Raw genomic sequence first — 15,402 nt, 5'->3', positions numbered from 1 at the left:
TTCAAATTTTTGATAGGGTTGCTATGAGTTATGACTGACTCTCCAACTATTAAATTGCATAATTAAAAAAACTGCTTACTAAAACTCTTCATATATTAAAATAATTAGTATTTTTATCCTATGAGTTGTATATTTTTTTTAGGTGATAATTTATCTTTCAAATTTTTGATAGGGTTGCTATGAGTTATGACTGACTCTCCAGCAATGGGCTTGGTTTTTGGTTTAGTTGTATCGTGGCTATCATTATGCTTAAATTTGAATTTTCATAGAATCATATTTGTCAGTTTTTTCCAAATGAATTATGGGTTTGCATGATGCTTAGAAAGGGCTTTCCAAGCTAAGATTATAAAAATCCATAGCTCTAAATGATTTAACAAAAAATCTCTTGCTTTGAAATTCTTTTATAGTTTTTCACGTTGAAATCTTTTATCTGGAATTTTAGTAAATAATAAGGTTGGAATCTACCTTTATATTTTCCTTCAGATATCTACATAATTCTTTTTGCTACATAATTATTATAATGCTATTTATTGTTAATCTATTTCTCTCCATTGATTTAAGATTCCACTTTTTCCATATGATAAATTTTCATATGTATTTGAGTTTATTTCTGAACTCTATTCCTTTCTAGTCACCTATCTGTTCGTGGATTGTACTTAAAATGTTTTGGAAGTTTATCATGCATTTCAATATCTGATTTAGTCTCACCTGAGTACTTTTGCTTTTCAGAATTTTCTTAGATAATTCTAATATGATATGTATTATATTGTCAGATCCAAAAAACCCAAATGGATGGCAGCACATAGAGTTTCTATGTTAGTTTGGGAAACACTGACAACCTTACAACGCTGAGTCTTCCCACTGAAAAATAAATTATAGATAGAAAGTTACTCAAGTTATCTAAGTTATAACATTGTCGCATTTTAAAATTTGTGTCTTAAAAATAGTTTTAATAAATTTTGTAAATGTTTTCTCTTTTTCACATGGGAATTTTTCTTCAATTATATTTATGAACTGATTATTTTTGCATTTAGAAAAACTCCTGACTTGTGCAGTGGTTTTGTATGAGTGGCTTTGCTTGTGAGAATACTTGTGGCAATAAAGCGTTACCTCTGAAAATCCAGAACCTCATGCGCAGTATCTGTTCCTGCGCTCCCAGCACCAGGCACTATTCCAGACGGCATTGCAGGTCCACCACTACAAGACTGTCTTGAAGAAGCTACAGAATAACAGAGAAAATGACAACTGAGCATTTTTAAAAACACAGGAATTTATTCAATAGCTTTCATTTCCAATTTGCTTCCCATTTCCTCCTTACAAATAGATTAGCCCCATCCTAAACTGTCAGAAAGTGCTCACCCCTGCGTTATAAACAGCATACGTGGTTCTGAGAGACTTAAAGAGGTGATATGAATCAAATGTCTGTAAAGTCATTTGAGGATTAGTCCAGTCTCTTCCTACTTTGTTCTCTGCCCTGAAGCCAGAGAAACACAAACTTTCATTTTTAATTTTGCATATAATACGTTAATACATTCTTGTGGAGGAAAATTAGCTCCGGTAAAACAAAAAGCCCTCCTACATGCTTCTCATTAAGTGGACAGACAACTGTCTATTGGGCGCAATGATTGGATAAGGAGCCCTCCTGCAAGGATAAAACACGAATCCTGCTCTTGAACGACTCACCATTAGTGGGGAGCCAGTCAAATGAATAACTAATTGCAAAACCAAGATCGCAGCGCTGTCGATGCCGCCTCAGATGAACCCAGTCCCACAGAGCAGAACTGCATCATCTTTCTCCTGTGGAGCGGCTGATGGCTTCCAAACACCAATCTCGCGGGACCAGCCCAGCCTGGACCCCACACGGCCCCGGGCTCCTTACCGGTGCAATGCAGGGGACTGCTTCACCGTGGGTGAGCCAGTCCTGTGCCAGCGCTGAGGAAAGAATGGGGCGGGCGGGGGTTGGGGGGTGGTGGGGGCGTGTTCTGGCATTTCATCTGGGACAGTGTTTTCGGTTCGGACTTGGTCTCTTACAAGTCTAACTGAAGTTGGGACTCCTGGAGCCCATCCCATAGAAGGTGTTTCAATTTCAACTTACAATTGCCAAGAAATAGTAACTTAATAATGATGATGACTCTTTCATCATAATATATACTAGTAATAAGTCTTCCCTCTTCTAAGACTGCTTACCTTCTGATGATTGAGAACCACAAGGCAGCAGCAATGGTGCTTTTCCAGTCTCGCCATGCCTCCTAGAATTAAGAAATAACATGGGTGGGTTTTTTTAAGGTGAAAGAAATTAAGCTCAACAATTAAGCTCTCTATATTAGATTTATCAATTCTCCACTCACTTCTGTTTTGTGTATTTTTTTCAAAAATGAAATAGCAAATTTCATTTTTTTGTATTTCATTATGTATATAATGAATATACAAATTTCATTTGTATATACAAATTTCATTATGTATATAATAATAAAGGCTCTGTTGGTGTCATTATCTGTAGAAATATTTATAATACTGTAATATTATAATATTGAGCAAGCTAAAATAATGGTAGATCTTATTCCCCTATCCCAACCTATTCAATCATGTCTTGGTTAATGCCGTCCTGCTAATCTTTCCAAAACGGTAGGTGCCAGGTTGACAGTAACTGTCTTCTTGCAGTAATTTTTAAACTTCAGGAGATATTGATACCGAACACGTGCCAGGCACTATGCAAGGCCCTGGACAAGTAGGGCGAGGTAATGGGCAGATGTATCATTGATTAACTGAGGATAACTTTGGAGTATCTTCTTATGTGTAATAAATCATCCTTTTAATAATAATGTTTACATTTTAAATTTATGCTTTATATCGTAAAGAATTTAACCTTGTCCAAAGAGAGGTCTAGCCTTTGATTTTGAAAGGTATTATTTTTGTTGTTGTTGTTAATAAATCATTTTATTGGGGGCTCTTACAGCTCTTATAACAATCCACACATCAGTTGTATCAAGCACATGTTTGTACATGTTTCCATCATCATTTTCAAAACATTTTCTTTCTATTTGAACCCTTGGTATCAGGTCCTCTTTTTTCCCTGTCCTTCCCTCACCCCCCACCCTTGTGAACCCTTGATAATTTATAAATTATTTCAATTTTCATATTTTACACTATCCGCTGTCTCCCTTCACCCACGTTTCTGTTGTTTGTCCCTCTGGGGGACGGGTGGTGGCGTGTTATATGTGGATCATTGCGATCGGTCCCCTCTTTGAAAGGTATTCTTTAAGTCCTTGGAACACCATCCCTTATAGGAGTGTCTTTGTTTAGGGAACACTAAAAAAAACTCTCTGTGTCACGCTCTGTTCTGAGTGCTTTCAAGGTATAACTTTGTTTATCGTGGAGATTCTGACGGGGCTCGTCAGCTTCAGGAGTAGTTGGCCAGGGGGAGCCAACAGAGTCTGAATACATTCAACCACGGTGAGTTGTCAATGCTCCGTGTGTACTGTCACACAGCAATTCTGAGAACATAAAGCAAACTTTTAGTTTAATTATAAGAACTAAATCCAATAATTTAAATAATTGGATTATTCAAAATATGTTTCTCAAGTGATCTAAGTCCAGAGTTTTAATGGTTTAACCAGATGAGAAAAGAGGAACAAAGATTATTTATTTTAAATTAACACAAAAGTATTAACAACAAAAATAAAATTACTTACAAAACTAAAGTGTTGGCTGACACAATATATTCCAGTTCTTTGGTCCAAGGATTTGTAAAACTAAACCATCGGCTTTTTAAAGTTACAAAAGACCCATCTTTTGCTCTGAATTTGTAGCAATCTGTTAATATTTTCTCCTTACTCTGCAGAACTTAACAAGAAAGAATAATAATCAGCACAGGCTCCCACCATAAATATCAATCCCGTAAAGATTAATTCATGCTTCTGATTTCACAGGAATGAGAAATTAAGAGTTGAAGCTGCCATTTAAAGTCTCTGAAGGAAAAAACGTACCCCGCCCAATGCATACCTGCTTTGTGCTTGTCAGTCAAATGGCTCCAGTCATCTGGATGGAAATACTCATAACAAGAAGTCCCCAGAAGCTCCTGAGGCAGATACCCTAAAACTGCCGTTACCCTGGTTTTAAGATAGAAAATAAATGTCAAGATTAGTGAACTCTCTCTCAGAATACCGCAGACCCTTAGGGTGTGATGCGGTCACTCTGGGAATTCATTTGAGAGCCTTGAGTTGTTTTCTGTTTCTTTTCCTGTTTTTGAATAGGTGCTTAGGACTGAGGGAAGGTGGCAAGGGGAGGAGTAGGGAACCCATATGTATCCCTGGGGTCTCGGGTTCCCTTGAGCTGCTCTTGGTCCAGCCTGGAGCTGCAGAACCGAATGAACACCCAGGCAAGAGGCTAAAACTCAACCCCAAGCATGTTCTGACCACCATTCCCTGGGGCAACTGTGACCATGGCCCATGCCCAGGTTCTGAGCTATTGGTTGAAAGATATTATGCAAGTCTACATTTTTGCTTGGACAACTTTAATCACATGTTCATGTCTTTGTTTCTTTTACATTTTTATTTCCTGTCGCGAAAGCTGAAAGACAAAATCCAGCAAAGCTGCTGAGTTATATTTTTCCGTAGCCTTAAACATTCTATTGCGCTCTAATCGTGATGCCATGGAAATGTTTACCTTTGATCCACGAACACAAATTTTCCGTTCACCGTAAACCTCGTTACAAATTCGGCTGGTTTGACTTTAATCTCTCCGCTGTTCTGTGGGACAATGGACGGATGCAATCTGCCAATGGCAACGAGGCAAGTACAATGACTGCTGTCTTTCTTGGGCTCCCTCTCCTCTTCCAGCCCAGCAACATTTGGAGGCCAGCTTCTCAAGTAACCCGTGCAGTGGACAGTATAGAATTTTCTCTGTTCTAATTCAGAAGTAAAGAAAAAGGAAGGCATTTGCATCACTATAAATCAATGCTTAAATCTATTACATTGACATTTATAAGTTAGCGTTATACTACAAAATGCTGCTTACATAAATATGTTCAGATGTGAAAAGGAAGTAGCACCTTGCATTGAAAAGAAATGATCAGTCTCATTCATTTTATTTAACAACTTCCTCTTTACTGAGTGCTTTCCCCAGGAACTCAGCCTTATGCACTAGAAAGAAAAACTGACGGATTATGTAATGTAGGTCTCAATTGAGTTATTGATCGATATGTCTCCTAGTCAAATTTTCAATTACAGTGTCTGATAAGCTGCTAAAAAAAAGCTTAAACTTCAAGACTTAAACGTCATGCCCTCTTGCTCATTACCACAAAGATGGTTTATTAAAATTGTATATTATAACTTATATACAAAATTTAATCACCACTCTGGATATATTCTTACATCTCTTACTTTAGGGTTTACAGCAATTATAGTAGACTACAGGAAGATTTTAGAAAATACTTTGGGAAATTTGTCATAAGAGACACAAAAATAAAATATGACTCAAAAATTCTCCCTTTTCAGAAAAATCAGAAGCAATTTAATCTCAACTAATGAAAGGAAAAAGCTTGTCCAACAAGGCTAACCAACATAATAAGAAGTTGGAAATAATCCATATTCAAATACTAGGATACGCCTAGGAAGACAGTGAGATACCATACCACACAGGCATTGAAAATGGGCGATTTACAGATTATGGCAATCCACCATACGTAAGTAATTTAGACGAAAAAAGTAGGGGAGGGGCCTGATTACAATTACTTAAAACCATTGCTTGTAAAAAGGTTTGGAAAGGACCAGGATACTCGTTAATTTAAAATGGCACTTTGGGGTAAGACTGTTATCAAATCAACCGATCTTTCAGCGAATGTTAAGATGAAATGGGGTACCTTGTATGACAACAATGAAAAATAATAGCCAGGACTTATTTTAGAAAAAGACCCCTCTGTGCCATGTTCTGTTCTCAGTGCTTTACAGGTATAGCTCACGCATCTTAGCAGTCCTGTGAGCTGTTCTGACAGTGTCCCCACTGTCTTGGGGACCTAGGAAGGTCACAGCTGGCCACGGGCGGCGCTGTGCTTGTTGCTGAGTGCCACCACGGCGGACGCTCGAACAGGAGGTGTCTGGGCTGTGGCAGGATGGAGTGAGCACAGGGGTGTTATGGCTTGGCCAGTGCAGATGCTGAGAGGCAAGAAACAGCGAGGGCGGGTTTGAAGCACAGACGGTGGGACATGGCTGAAGACCAAAGCAGGGAACGGATCGTTAGGGCTTTACCCTCAACATCTAACAGACGTCAAACTTCCACGGTTCACAGACGACTAAACCACAAATGCCTGCAAGTGAATTTGTTGCCTTTCCAATGCCCGCTCTAGTCACTATGCCCTTGTTTAATGGCACCGTGATCAACCAAGGCAGTCACATTGTTTTCAGGTCTGGAAATCACTCCAGGCCCCTGCCCTTATCTCACCCCTACTATTCAAAACATCTTAAAGGAATGAAACTAGGATAAGCATAAATACAAGGTGTTCATTCATATGAACAAAATAGTGGTCACAAATAAAAAGCTTTATACACAGGGGTTGGCATTTCTGATGGCGTTTGCACATTTCCACGTGATACTGACTAAACATCTGCAATGAAAGCGAACATTGGATCAATGCTCACCTCTCAGACTGCCACGGCGGCGATTCCAGCTCAAAGGGCAGAATATACAAATAAGGTTTTTTCTTTATAAATGGAATGCTATTCCACAGAATCCAGTGTTTTCCTTTCCTATAGGGAGGTCCCCACTTAAGTATCCAAATTAAAGTCCCTCACTTCTCACCTTGAACATTTATTCAGTTGGTAAATTTCTAGTTGGGATGATGTAATTCCATCCATGGCAATTCATTTGATCAATTACCTAAAGTTAAGGAAGGGGAAGAAAAGTTCCCATAAAAAATTCTTGTCCTAATTTTTTTTAGATCTTATCATGAGTCATGGACCCCAAACTTTGCCAAAGCTAAACTCTGTATTTACATCCGTCACCCAGGGTAGATTCAAGTATAATTTGTTCCATGATTTAAAAAAAGGAACGAAATATCAATATCCCCCGCTGCGTTAATTTATAGAACACCCTTTCAAAATCCTTTATGATATTTTCCCTCAACAAGTCCCAGGCTGGTCTCTCCACCTGGAAGCTTGCTCTCTTGGTATAAGTTCTTACAGAAACCAACACCAAACTTGCTGCCAGCCAATCCTGACTCAGAGGGGTCTGCTGTTGGCTTCTGATGTCATTGTTTACGGGAGTAGAGAGCCCCGTCTTTCTCCTGCAGAGCTGCCGGTGGTTTTGAACTCTCCACCATACAGATCGCAGCCCATCGCATCACCACTGCACCATCAGGCAGACCCTAAGGACTGTAGGACAAGAAATGTAGGCGAGAAGCAATCACGGGGAACACTGGTCACTGGTGGGGAAAGGCTGGAGTGAGACAGGAAGAAGTGAGCAGGAAGCTAATGAAGGGCGAGTTTTCTGGCAAAATGCCTCTCTGAGAGAGGAAGCAGGGTCTTTGGGGCATGCTGGAGGGAAGGTAGGAGTCATGGTGGCATAAGGTTATGCGTGGGACTGCTAGCCACAAAAGTCAGCAGTTTGAAACTACAAGGCACTCCATGGGAGAAAGATGAGGCTTTCTACTCCAGTAAAAAGTTAACAGTGTCAGAAATCCACAGGGGTAGTTCTACCTTGTCCTATAGGGTCATTATGGGTCAGAGTCAACCCAATGGCAGTGAATTTGGCTTGAGGTTTTTTGGGGGGGACGTTGAGCAGGAGGCTCAGGATCATTCTGCCTTCAGTCATTGGGCAGAGGAAATCGTGCTTGGCAAAGCGGAGGGTCAGAGAACCAGAGGAAGACTCACGGACAGGGAGGGATGGACTCACACCGAGCAACAATTGTGAGGATGGTGCAGACCGGGGAAAGCTTCATCCTGTCGTGCATAGATAGGGTTTCTATGAGTCAGAACAGACTTGACGGCAGGTAACAATAACATGATTGGGTCAAGGGCACTCCCCCCAAAGCAGGAAAACCAACCCCACTGCCATCGAGTGACTTTTGACCTGTCTTACTTAGCCCAAATCAGGGTTTCTGAGAGCAGACAGCCTCCGCCTTCCCCCGCCGCCATCATTCCCCGCACTTCAGCCCCGCTCTGCTGGTGGACACGACGACTTGGCTCCCAAGACCAGAGAAAGGCAGCCAATCAGAGCACAGGTGGATGCCCCGTGCTGGCAAGAGCAGAGGGGACACTATCGCCCTGGGCTCTGACAGGGCTGGCGACATTTGCTCCTTAGCAAGTGGGTTCTGAGTGCCATCACTGTGGTTCGTGAGATCAATGAAAGAAAACCGAAGACATTGGGTAGCCTTTGTTTCCTCCCTCTTTAGTCTTTAATTTCACGAGATACCAGAGTGAGTCTGTCTCTACGTTGGGAACTTTTCAAAATGTTAGAGTCAGGAAAGAAATAACTTTTTTTTTTTAAATGTCAGTGTTATTTACTTTTTTTTTTCATATTATCGGAAATCTCAAATAATCTCCCAAATCAGAGACAATTCTGCTTCTGCAGTTATCAACTCATGTCAGTTATCAACTCATTTAAATTTAAATCCTAAATTTGGTTTTTTTCCAAATAACAGTCAAAAGGGTTGCTTTCCAGTCTCTCTTCTTTTAAAATTAAACAGTGAAAGGAAGAAAAACACTTTTACGGAGCCATCGGCTTTCAGCATTACTGAGGGCTGGACTTTAAAATCAGTGGATTCCATGGGCCAATGATTTTACAGGGTGAAAAAATCCCAATGTCGCAGCAGGATAAAGCCACTCCCTTCACAGGCATCCTCCTTTATTAGAGGGGAATATAAAACAGCCCCGCGCTGGAAGTCCTTCCCTGTGGCCAGCCAGGGTGATACTGTGCAGTCTCTTCACCCTGGCCCAGCCATCCACATGCAGTTCTCAAACCAGGCTGAGAGGTAACAAACGCCCTTAGCTCGCCTTAAGCTAAATGGGCCTCTTGCCTTGGGCACTTTTGGTTAAGTGAAGATGGCCCAGCTTGAAGTAGGAGGGGAGCCTCCTTGTGTGGGAGCAGGAACACATTTCTACAACAGACGGCAACTCCCTTGTTGGCATGGCTGTTAGAGAAGCCATCTAGAATGAATCTCTTTCATGCATAGCCTCCAGCCTCCAGCAAGCTACTGTGGGTGCCCTGGTATAGGAGAAACAATGAAACCCACGCCAGTTGCCATCCAGTCAAGGCTGACTCATGGGATTGGTCAGAACTACCCAGGGGGTTTCCAGGGCTACACTCTTGACGGGAGCACAGGGCCGCATCTTACTCCCATGAAGAAGCTGATGGGGTAGCAATCGAGTGCCTCATCACTGAGCCGCTAGGCGTCCTTGGTAGAAAGAAAACAGCATTTAAAACCAGAGTCCTGACTCAGCCCGCTTCTAAGAGATTTCAGACAAATTGCATAACCTCTTTAAGCTTCACCCGCAAACTGGGGCTGTGTTGCACAGGTACAGGGTGGCTACTGCTGTGTGTCTTCGAGTCAAGGCTGACTTGCAGCAACCCCAGAGGAGAGAGTGTATGGAATGATGCAGAGGACTGAGCACACAGTAAACTCACGCAAAGCACTGTCACCGAGTGGATGCCGCCTCATAGCCACGCTACCAGGCAGAGCAGAATTGCCCCTGTGAGTTTCCAAGACTGTAACTCTCTACAGGAGTAGAAAGCCCCATCTTTCTCCCGCAGAAGAGCGGGTGGCTTCAAACTGTGGACCTTGCAAGTTCGTAGCCCAGAATATAACCACTCACTCTGTCTCCATATGAAAACTGATAGCCACCAGGTCTCCTCTCCCCCATGGTTCTTCAGAAATATTCCATCTCTCCTTATTCTCTTTCATTTTCCTTCTCGTCTTTCTGGGCCGAAAATGATAGCTACCATTTGTTGAGTGCTGGCTAGAGGCCAAGCATAGCATTGCAAGGACCTGTTGTCTCCAAGTGGATTACAACTCCTCACGACCCCACGTGGGTCAGAATCAATCTGTGCTCCACAGGGTTTGCAATGGGTGATCTTTCTGGAACAGATCACCAGGCCTTTCTCCTGCGGTGCCACTGAGTGGACGGAAACCGCTTTGCTGAGCAGTGGCGTGTATTAACCGTGTGTCCCACTCAGGGACTCCACGCACTGAGGCCCACTGCCATCAAGTCAGTTCTGACCTGCAGCCCCATAGGACAGAGAAGAACTACTCCCGAGGGCAGGGGTCCTCACACTTTGTAAACAGGGGGTCAGTTCACTGTCCCTCAGACCCGTTGGAGGGCCGGACTACAGTTAAAAAAAAAAAACTATGAACGAATTCCTATGCACACTGCACATATCTTATTTTGAAGTGAAAAACAAACGGGGCAAAAACACCCGGCGGTCCGGATAAATGTCCTCAGCGGGCTGCATGCGGCCCGTGGACCGTAGTTGGAGGACCCCTGTCCTAGGGTTTCCAAGATTGTGAATCTTGACATGAGCAGACAGCTTCATCTTGCTCCCAAGGAGTGGCTGTGGGCTCAAACCATGGCATTACACCAAGTTCATCCCAACCACACTTTGGTGAGATACTGTTGCTATTTTCCACGTGGAGACGGTGAGATTACCTCCTGGTTAGACAGCAGAACTGACTTTCAAATTCTGTGGAGTTCAGAGGCCAGACTCTTTCTACTCTGACCTCAAGCCTGCCCTCCAGGAAGATTAGTACAAGAACTTGGAACATGGCGGAGGGCTCAAAACTACGCCAGCCCCTTTAGCTCATGCGGAATTGCAACTACGACTTAACTCGGGCATCTGCCAAATATTCTTGAATTTCCGGTAAGAGATCACCTCTTATTTCCAAGTAAACAAAATCTTCCCTGTCCCTTCTATAAACCTCTAAAAACAATAATTAGAAAAATCATTCCAGAAACCAAATGGATGTACCAACATTTGATCACTACACTCTTCAAAAACGCTGCTTGGAGATATATATATATATATATATAAAACCTACATGTCTTTCTGCTTAAGCAGACTAATATAACAAAATACTATAACAAGATTGTGCAGTTCCAAATAGGATTTCCCACTTTCCTTTTTGTATCTCCACAAAAGGTTAAAAACCAGACACAGAAATCACCATAATTCCAAGATTACCTTCAGTGACTGACTTGGGCTTCCCAAACCTAAGGCAAATCGTCCACACGTATGTAGTCGGTCTGAGTTGTCCTGGAACTGTGCCCCAAAGTCCGAGGAACTCAGTGAAAGGGGCAGGGAGAGGGAAGAGCCCAGGAAAGGCAGAGCCCTGACGCCAACGCAGACACAGCTTCACACTCAAGCCAAAGTTTAAAAGGCCAATGTAGCGACTATGCACTGATTTCCATTCACCGGGGCCAGATATTTTTGTTCCCATTACAGGGCCTTTTCCAGTTTAGTTCACCTAAGAATTATGGGTTACATAAAGATCCGAGGAGTTTGTTAAAGTCTCTTTGGGATAAAATCTAAAATGTATGTTGAACTTGCTTTCTGGGTGGCACCGAACACCATACTGTAAATCCATTCACTGAATTCCTAACTGTTCGTGTGGACCTGAAAGGGGTGATCATGGCAGTCAACCGGAAACAAATGACAAGAGGATGGTCATTCAAGCATTCAGCAGCTATTTAGTGAGGGTCTGCTATGTGCCGGGTGCCACCATAGAAAAAGACAGGAAGCTCCGTTTCTACTGAGGAAGGCAATCATAACAACAGGCAAACAAAAGGACAGCATTATGAGAGAAGCTCGGGGTTGCTGATGGATTGCCCAACATGGGCACCTGAGATCCAAGCCCCCTAGAGTGGGGGTGGTTCTGTGAGAAATGTTCTCAAAACCCAGGACACCATATTGGTTCCTCTTGGTAAATGGCAGATCAGTATACACCCCTGATCTGGGCCATACCGGATGGGTCTCTTGAGAGAAGTGGGGCAGATTGCCTTATCCCACATGAATTTACCAATGGGCCATCACAGGATTTTAACCAACAAGTGCTCAATAAATCCAATCTTACTCACTTTAGTGCAAAAGAGGCCTTTATTGTTTGATTTTGCAACATCAGGCACTCAAGGCCTGAGACAAATGAGGCAAAAAAGGGGCATGGCTCACAGCCCCTCCACAAGAATTTTATCCCTAGTTTGCAAGCCTCCTCCCCTGGTTCCTCATTGGCTGAGCACTACAGGGTTACGAGTCATCCCCCCCACTCCACTTTCCTAAGTCATCTGGGTCCCACATTCCTCAGCCCGGTTGCCTGAGCTCTACTGGTCTAACAGTTATCGATGAATGCCCTGGTTATTGATGAGAGCATTAGAGAACTGCCTCGCAAGACGATTGAACTACCTTGCCAAATGTTGAGCCACATTTCAAAAGCAACACAAGAAACTCCATTCTCAAGAAGAAACAAAGCGACACTCAGGCCTAACCCAAAATTCGACCATTGCCAAGCACCAACAGATGGTCAGGAGAGTCACCCCCAAAAGTGTGGGGAACCCCAATAAGACAGCGTCAAAGAGCCAGCCAAGCTGCCTATTTAAACCCAGGTAGAGACACGGACTTTTCAGAGAGTTAGGAACCAAGGAGACATCGACGCCTGCTCTCTCCAACTCCACCAGGGATGAGTCCACCGATGAACGCACTGCTTATTGGGACTATGATGCTGGACTAGGATGTGTGTCGTGTGCTGCCCTTATACTTGCCCTGATATTCTCATACTTAGTAGTTAGAGTTAATTTTAAGATTATTAGATTGTTTGGTGTGTGTTTGCAGTGAATAAACCGAGCATTCAAAAACGTCTAAGAGCATTGAGTAATTATTGATCGTGCTGCTCATGACAGTCATTCAGTAACCATCTCTTTGTTCTCTGGTTGCTGAAGATGGACCAGCCGGGTGACTTACTGCTCACCGTATCTGAGCAGGCTTTGTAGAAAGAGGTGACATCACGCCTGTGTCTTAATAGCCCAGGTCTGCTGCAGGCTTGCATCTCAATTACTTCCAGCTGGAGAGCCTGATGCACCTGTTGAGATTCTATGACGGACACCTGAGTTAGGGAACCCTCCAGGGCCATGTGGGGACATGCCCTGAGCCATAGCCTGACAGGCTCCATTTCCTCATCTGTATTGGGCACCTTGTTGTTTTTGCTGGCCATCTCCTTTACCAAGTAATCGTGTTTATCATTTTAGATGACTGCCAAAAGAAATTCTAACGTCTCAGAAAGCTATGGATGACACTGAAAGTCCAAACTACATTTGTAGAGTCCCCACATGGATTCAGCATCCATTGAATTCCCTCTGACCATGGACCAGGCATGTAAATAGTCTTGCCCTCAGATAGATAGCATTGGAAAGTGGATGATTTACACCCCCTTGACCAGCCCAGGGTGGGGCAATCTCCTTCAGGGGCTTACCTGAGTGTATCCTTGAAATAGATCACTGTACCAGGGGTCCCATGGTCATGAGCCATGCCCTGATTGCCTCAAGGAGGCCCCAGGACCAATGTTACACGCTCCTTTGTCTTACATAATGCACGTGTCCCAATCATGGCCCCAAACCCACTCCACGGGTCCAACCAGTCACTATGTTATACTGATCTGCCACCAACCATGGTTACGGGACAGTCTTCTTTGACCTCCATGTCCTTTTAAAGCTACGCATCTTGAAGGTCATTATGACCTCATGCTGATAATCACTCTCATCCAGACGCCTGTCTCTGCAGTTGTTCTGTTTGCCCTGTTTATGATTTAATACATGCTCTTTAAAAAAAGATAAAGAAATTCTAACCAAAACTTCTGAGTTTAATCTAACAGCTGTATTTAACCAAATTGACTGCCACTGAGTCAATTCTAACTCACAGAGATAAAATGTGGTATATACACGCAAGGACTACTACTACTCAGTAAGAGAAATGAAGTCTTGATACATGTTACAACATGGATGGCGCTTGAAGACATTATACTAAATGAAATAAGTCAATTACAAAAGGATAGAAGTTAAATAAACTCACTTATATAAAAAGACAAGACCAGGCAAATTATAGAGAGTAAGGTTTCTTAGTGGTTACTAGTGATGGGAGGGAGGGGAAAAGGGAGTTATTTTTTATGAAGTACTGAGATTGGGTTTGGATGATGATGGAAATGACGATGGAAAAAAGTCACATTGATTAAGAATAGGGTTGCACAGCCAATTACTGTAATAGCTGTCAACATAAGTAGTACACCTGTAAAGAGTTAAATGGGTAAAAGTTGTGTGATAGATATATTTACATCAATGGCCAAACAAACAAACGAAGAAGACCACTTACAGAGAAGCAAACAACTCATGGGACTTGGTTCCTTGGTTTGCAGGTTGAAGGTCCTGGATTCATGGGCATCCCAGTTCATTGGTCTAATAATTTGTTCAGTGTTCAGTGCCTGTGTTCTACCACTTCACTTCTCACATAGGGTCTGGGGTCTTAGAAGCTTGTAAGCAGCTTCTAAGGTACAATGATTTGGCTCTATGTATCCAAGCAAGAGAGGAAGAAGGGGAGTCAGGAATACCCCAAAACCAGAACTTGCTGCCAGTGAGTGCATCCCAACTCACAGCAACCCTACTCCCGCAGAACTACCCCTGTGGGTTTCCGAGGCTAAATTTTTAGACGATTAAAAAAACCTCATCTTTCTCCCAAGGAGCGGTTGGTGGTTCCAAACTGCTCACCTTGTGGTTAGCAGCTCAATTCGATACCCACTCTGCCACCAGGGGTCCTTAGAGTCAGGTATAGGAGGAGAAAATGCAATGGAGCTAATTACATCCATGAACAACGGCCAGGAGATAAGAAGGCCTGAGTGATGCCTGACTACTATTACTGACCATTTTAATGAAAGACTATGTAGAATAATCCGGATCTATAGGGAGGAAACGCAGGACAGAATTTAATTCTTATGGACTCCAGACTTTCTGGAATCAGTGGGGCTAGATGAACTCCTAAAAATATTGCCCTGAGATCCTCTATAAACCTTAAGCCAAAAATATTCCTTGAAGTGTTCTTTAAAGGCAACAGCAGTTTAACTTAACTAGTAGCCACAATACTCCTTATGTGCTTTGGGCATGTTATTAAGAGAGACCAGAGCTTGGAAAAGGACATCATGCTTGGTAAAAGAGAGGGTCATTGGAAAGGGAAGACCCTCATCATGCATTGCACGTGGCTGCAACGAGGTTCTCAACTGTAATAGCAATGGTGAGGATCGCTCCAGACCAGGCAGTGTTTTGCTCTGTTGTACACAGGGTTGCCATGATTTGGAACTGACTCGACATCTCCCAACAACAACAATAGTAAGAAATGCCTCTGAGGATTGTACTCTTTTTGACTTATCACTTTGAGACTGAC

General features: G+C 42.8%; 1 protein-coding gene across 1 annotated transcript in view; it reads right to left on the bottom strand.

Annotated features, from left to right (window-relative positions):
• ARNTL2 (aryl hydrocarbon receptor nuclear translocator like 2) overlaps nucleotides 1-15,402 on the bottom strand; it is a 49,250-nt gene that overhangs the window by 7,167 nt on the left and 26,681 nt on the right. The window contains exons 10-14 of the mRNA XM_045288437.1: nucleotides 4,666-4,906; nucleotides 4,003-4,109; nucleotides 3,693-3,843; nucleotides 2,188-2,249; nucleotides 1,111-1,219 (exon numbers count right to left, since the gene is read on the bottom strand). Coding sequence (XP_045144372.1) covers nucleotides 1,111-1,219; nucleotides 2,188-2,249; nucleotides 3,693-3,843; nucleotides 4,003-4,109; nucleotides 4,666-4,906 — 670 coding nt within the window. The remainder of the gene's footprint in view (nucleotides 1-1,110; nucleotides 1,220-2,187; nucleotides 2,250-3,692; nucleotides 3,844-4,002; nucleotides 4,110-4,665; nucleotides 4,907-15,402) is intronic.

The sequence above is a fragment of the Echinops telfairi genome, unplaced genomic scaffold (genome assembly GCF_000313985.2).
Source record: "Echinops telfairi isolate 266 unplaced genomic scaffold, ASM31398v2 ScPeMD7_21;HRSCAF=78, whole genome shotgun sequence".
Lineage (NCBI taxonomy): Eukaryota > Metazoa > Chordata > Mammalia > Afrosoricida > Tenrecidae > Echinops > Echinops telfairi.
The sequence above is the reverse complement of the archived record's forward strand: the minus strand, read 5'-3'. Positions and strand labels throughout refer to the sequence as shown.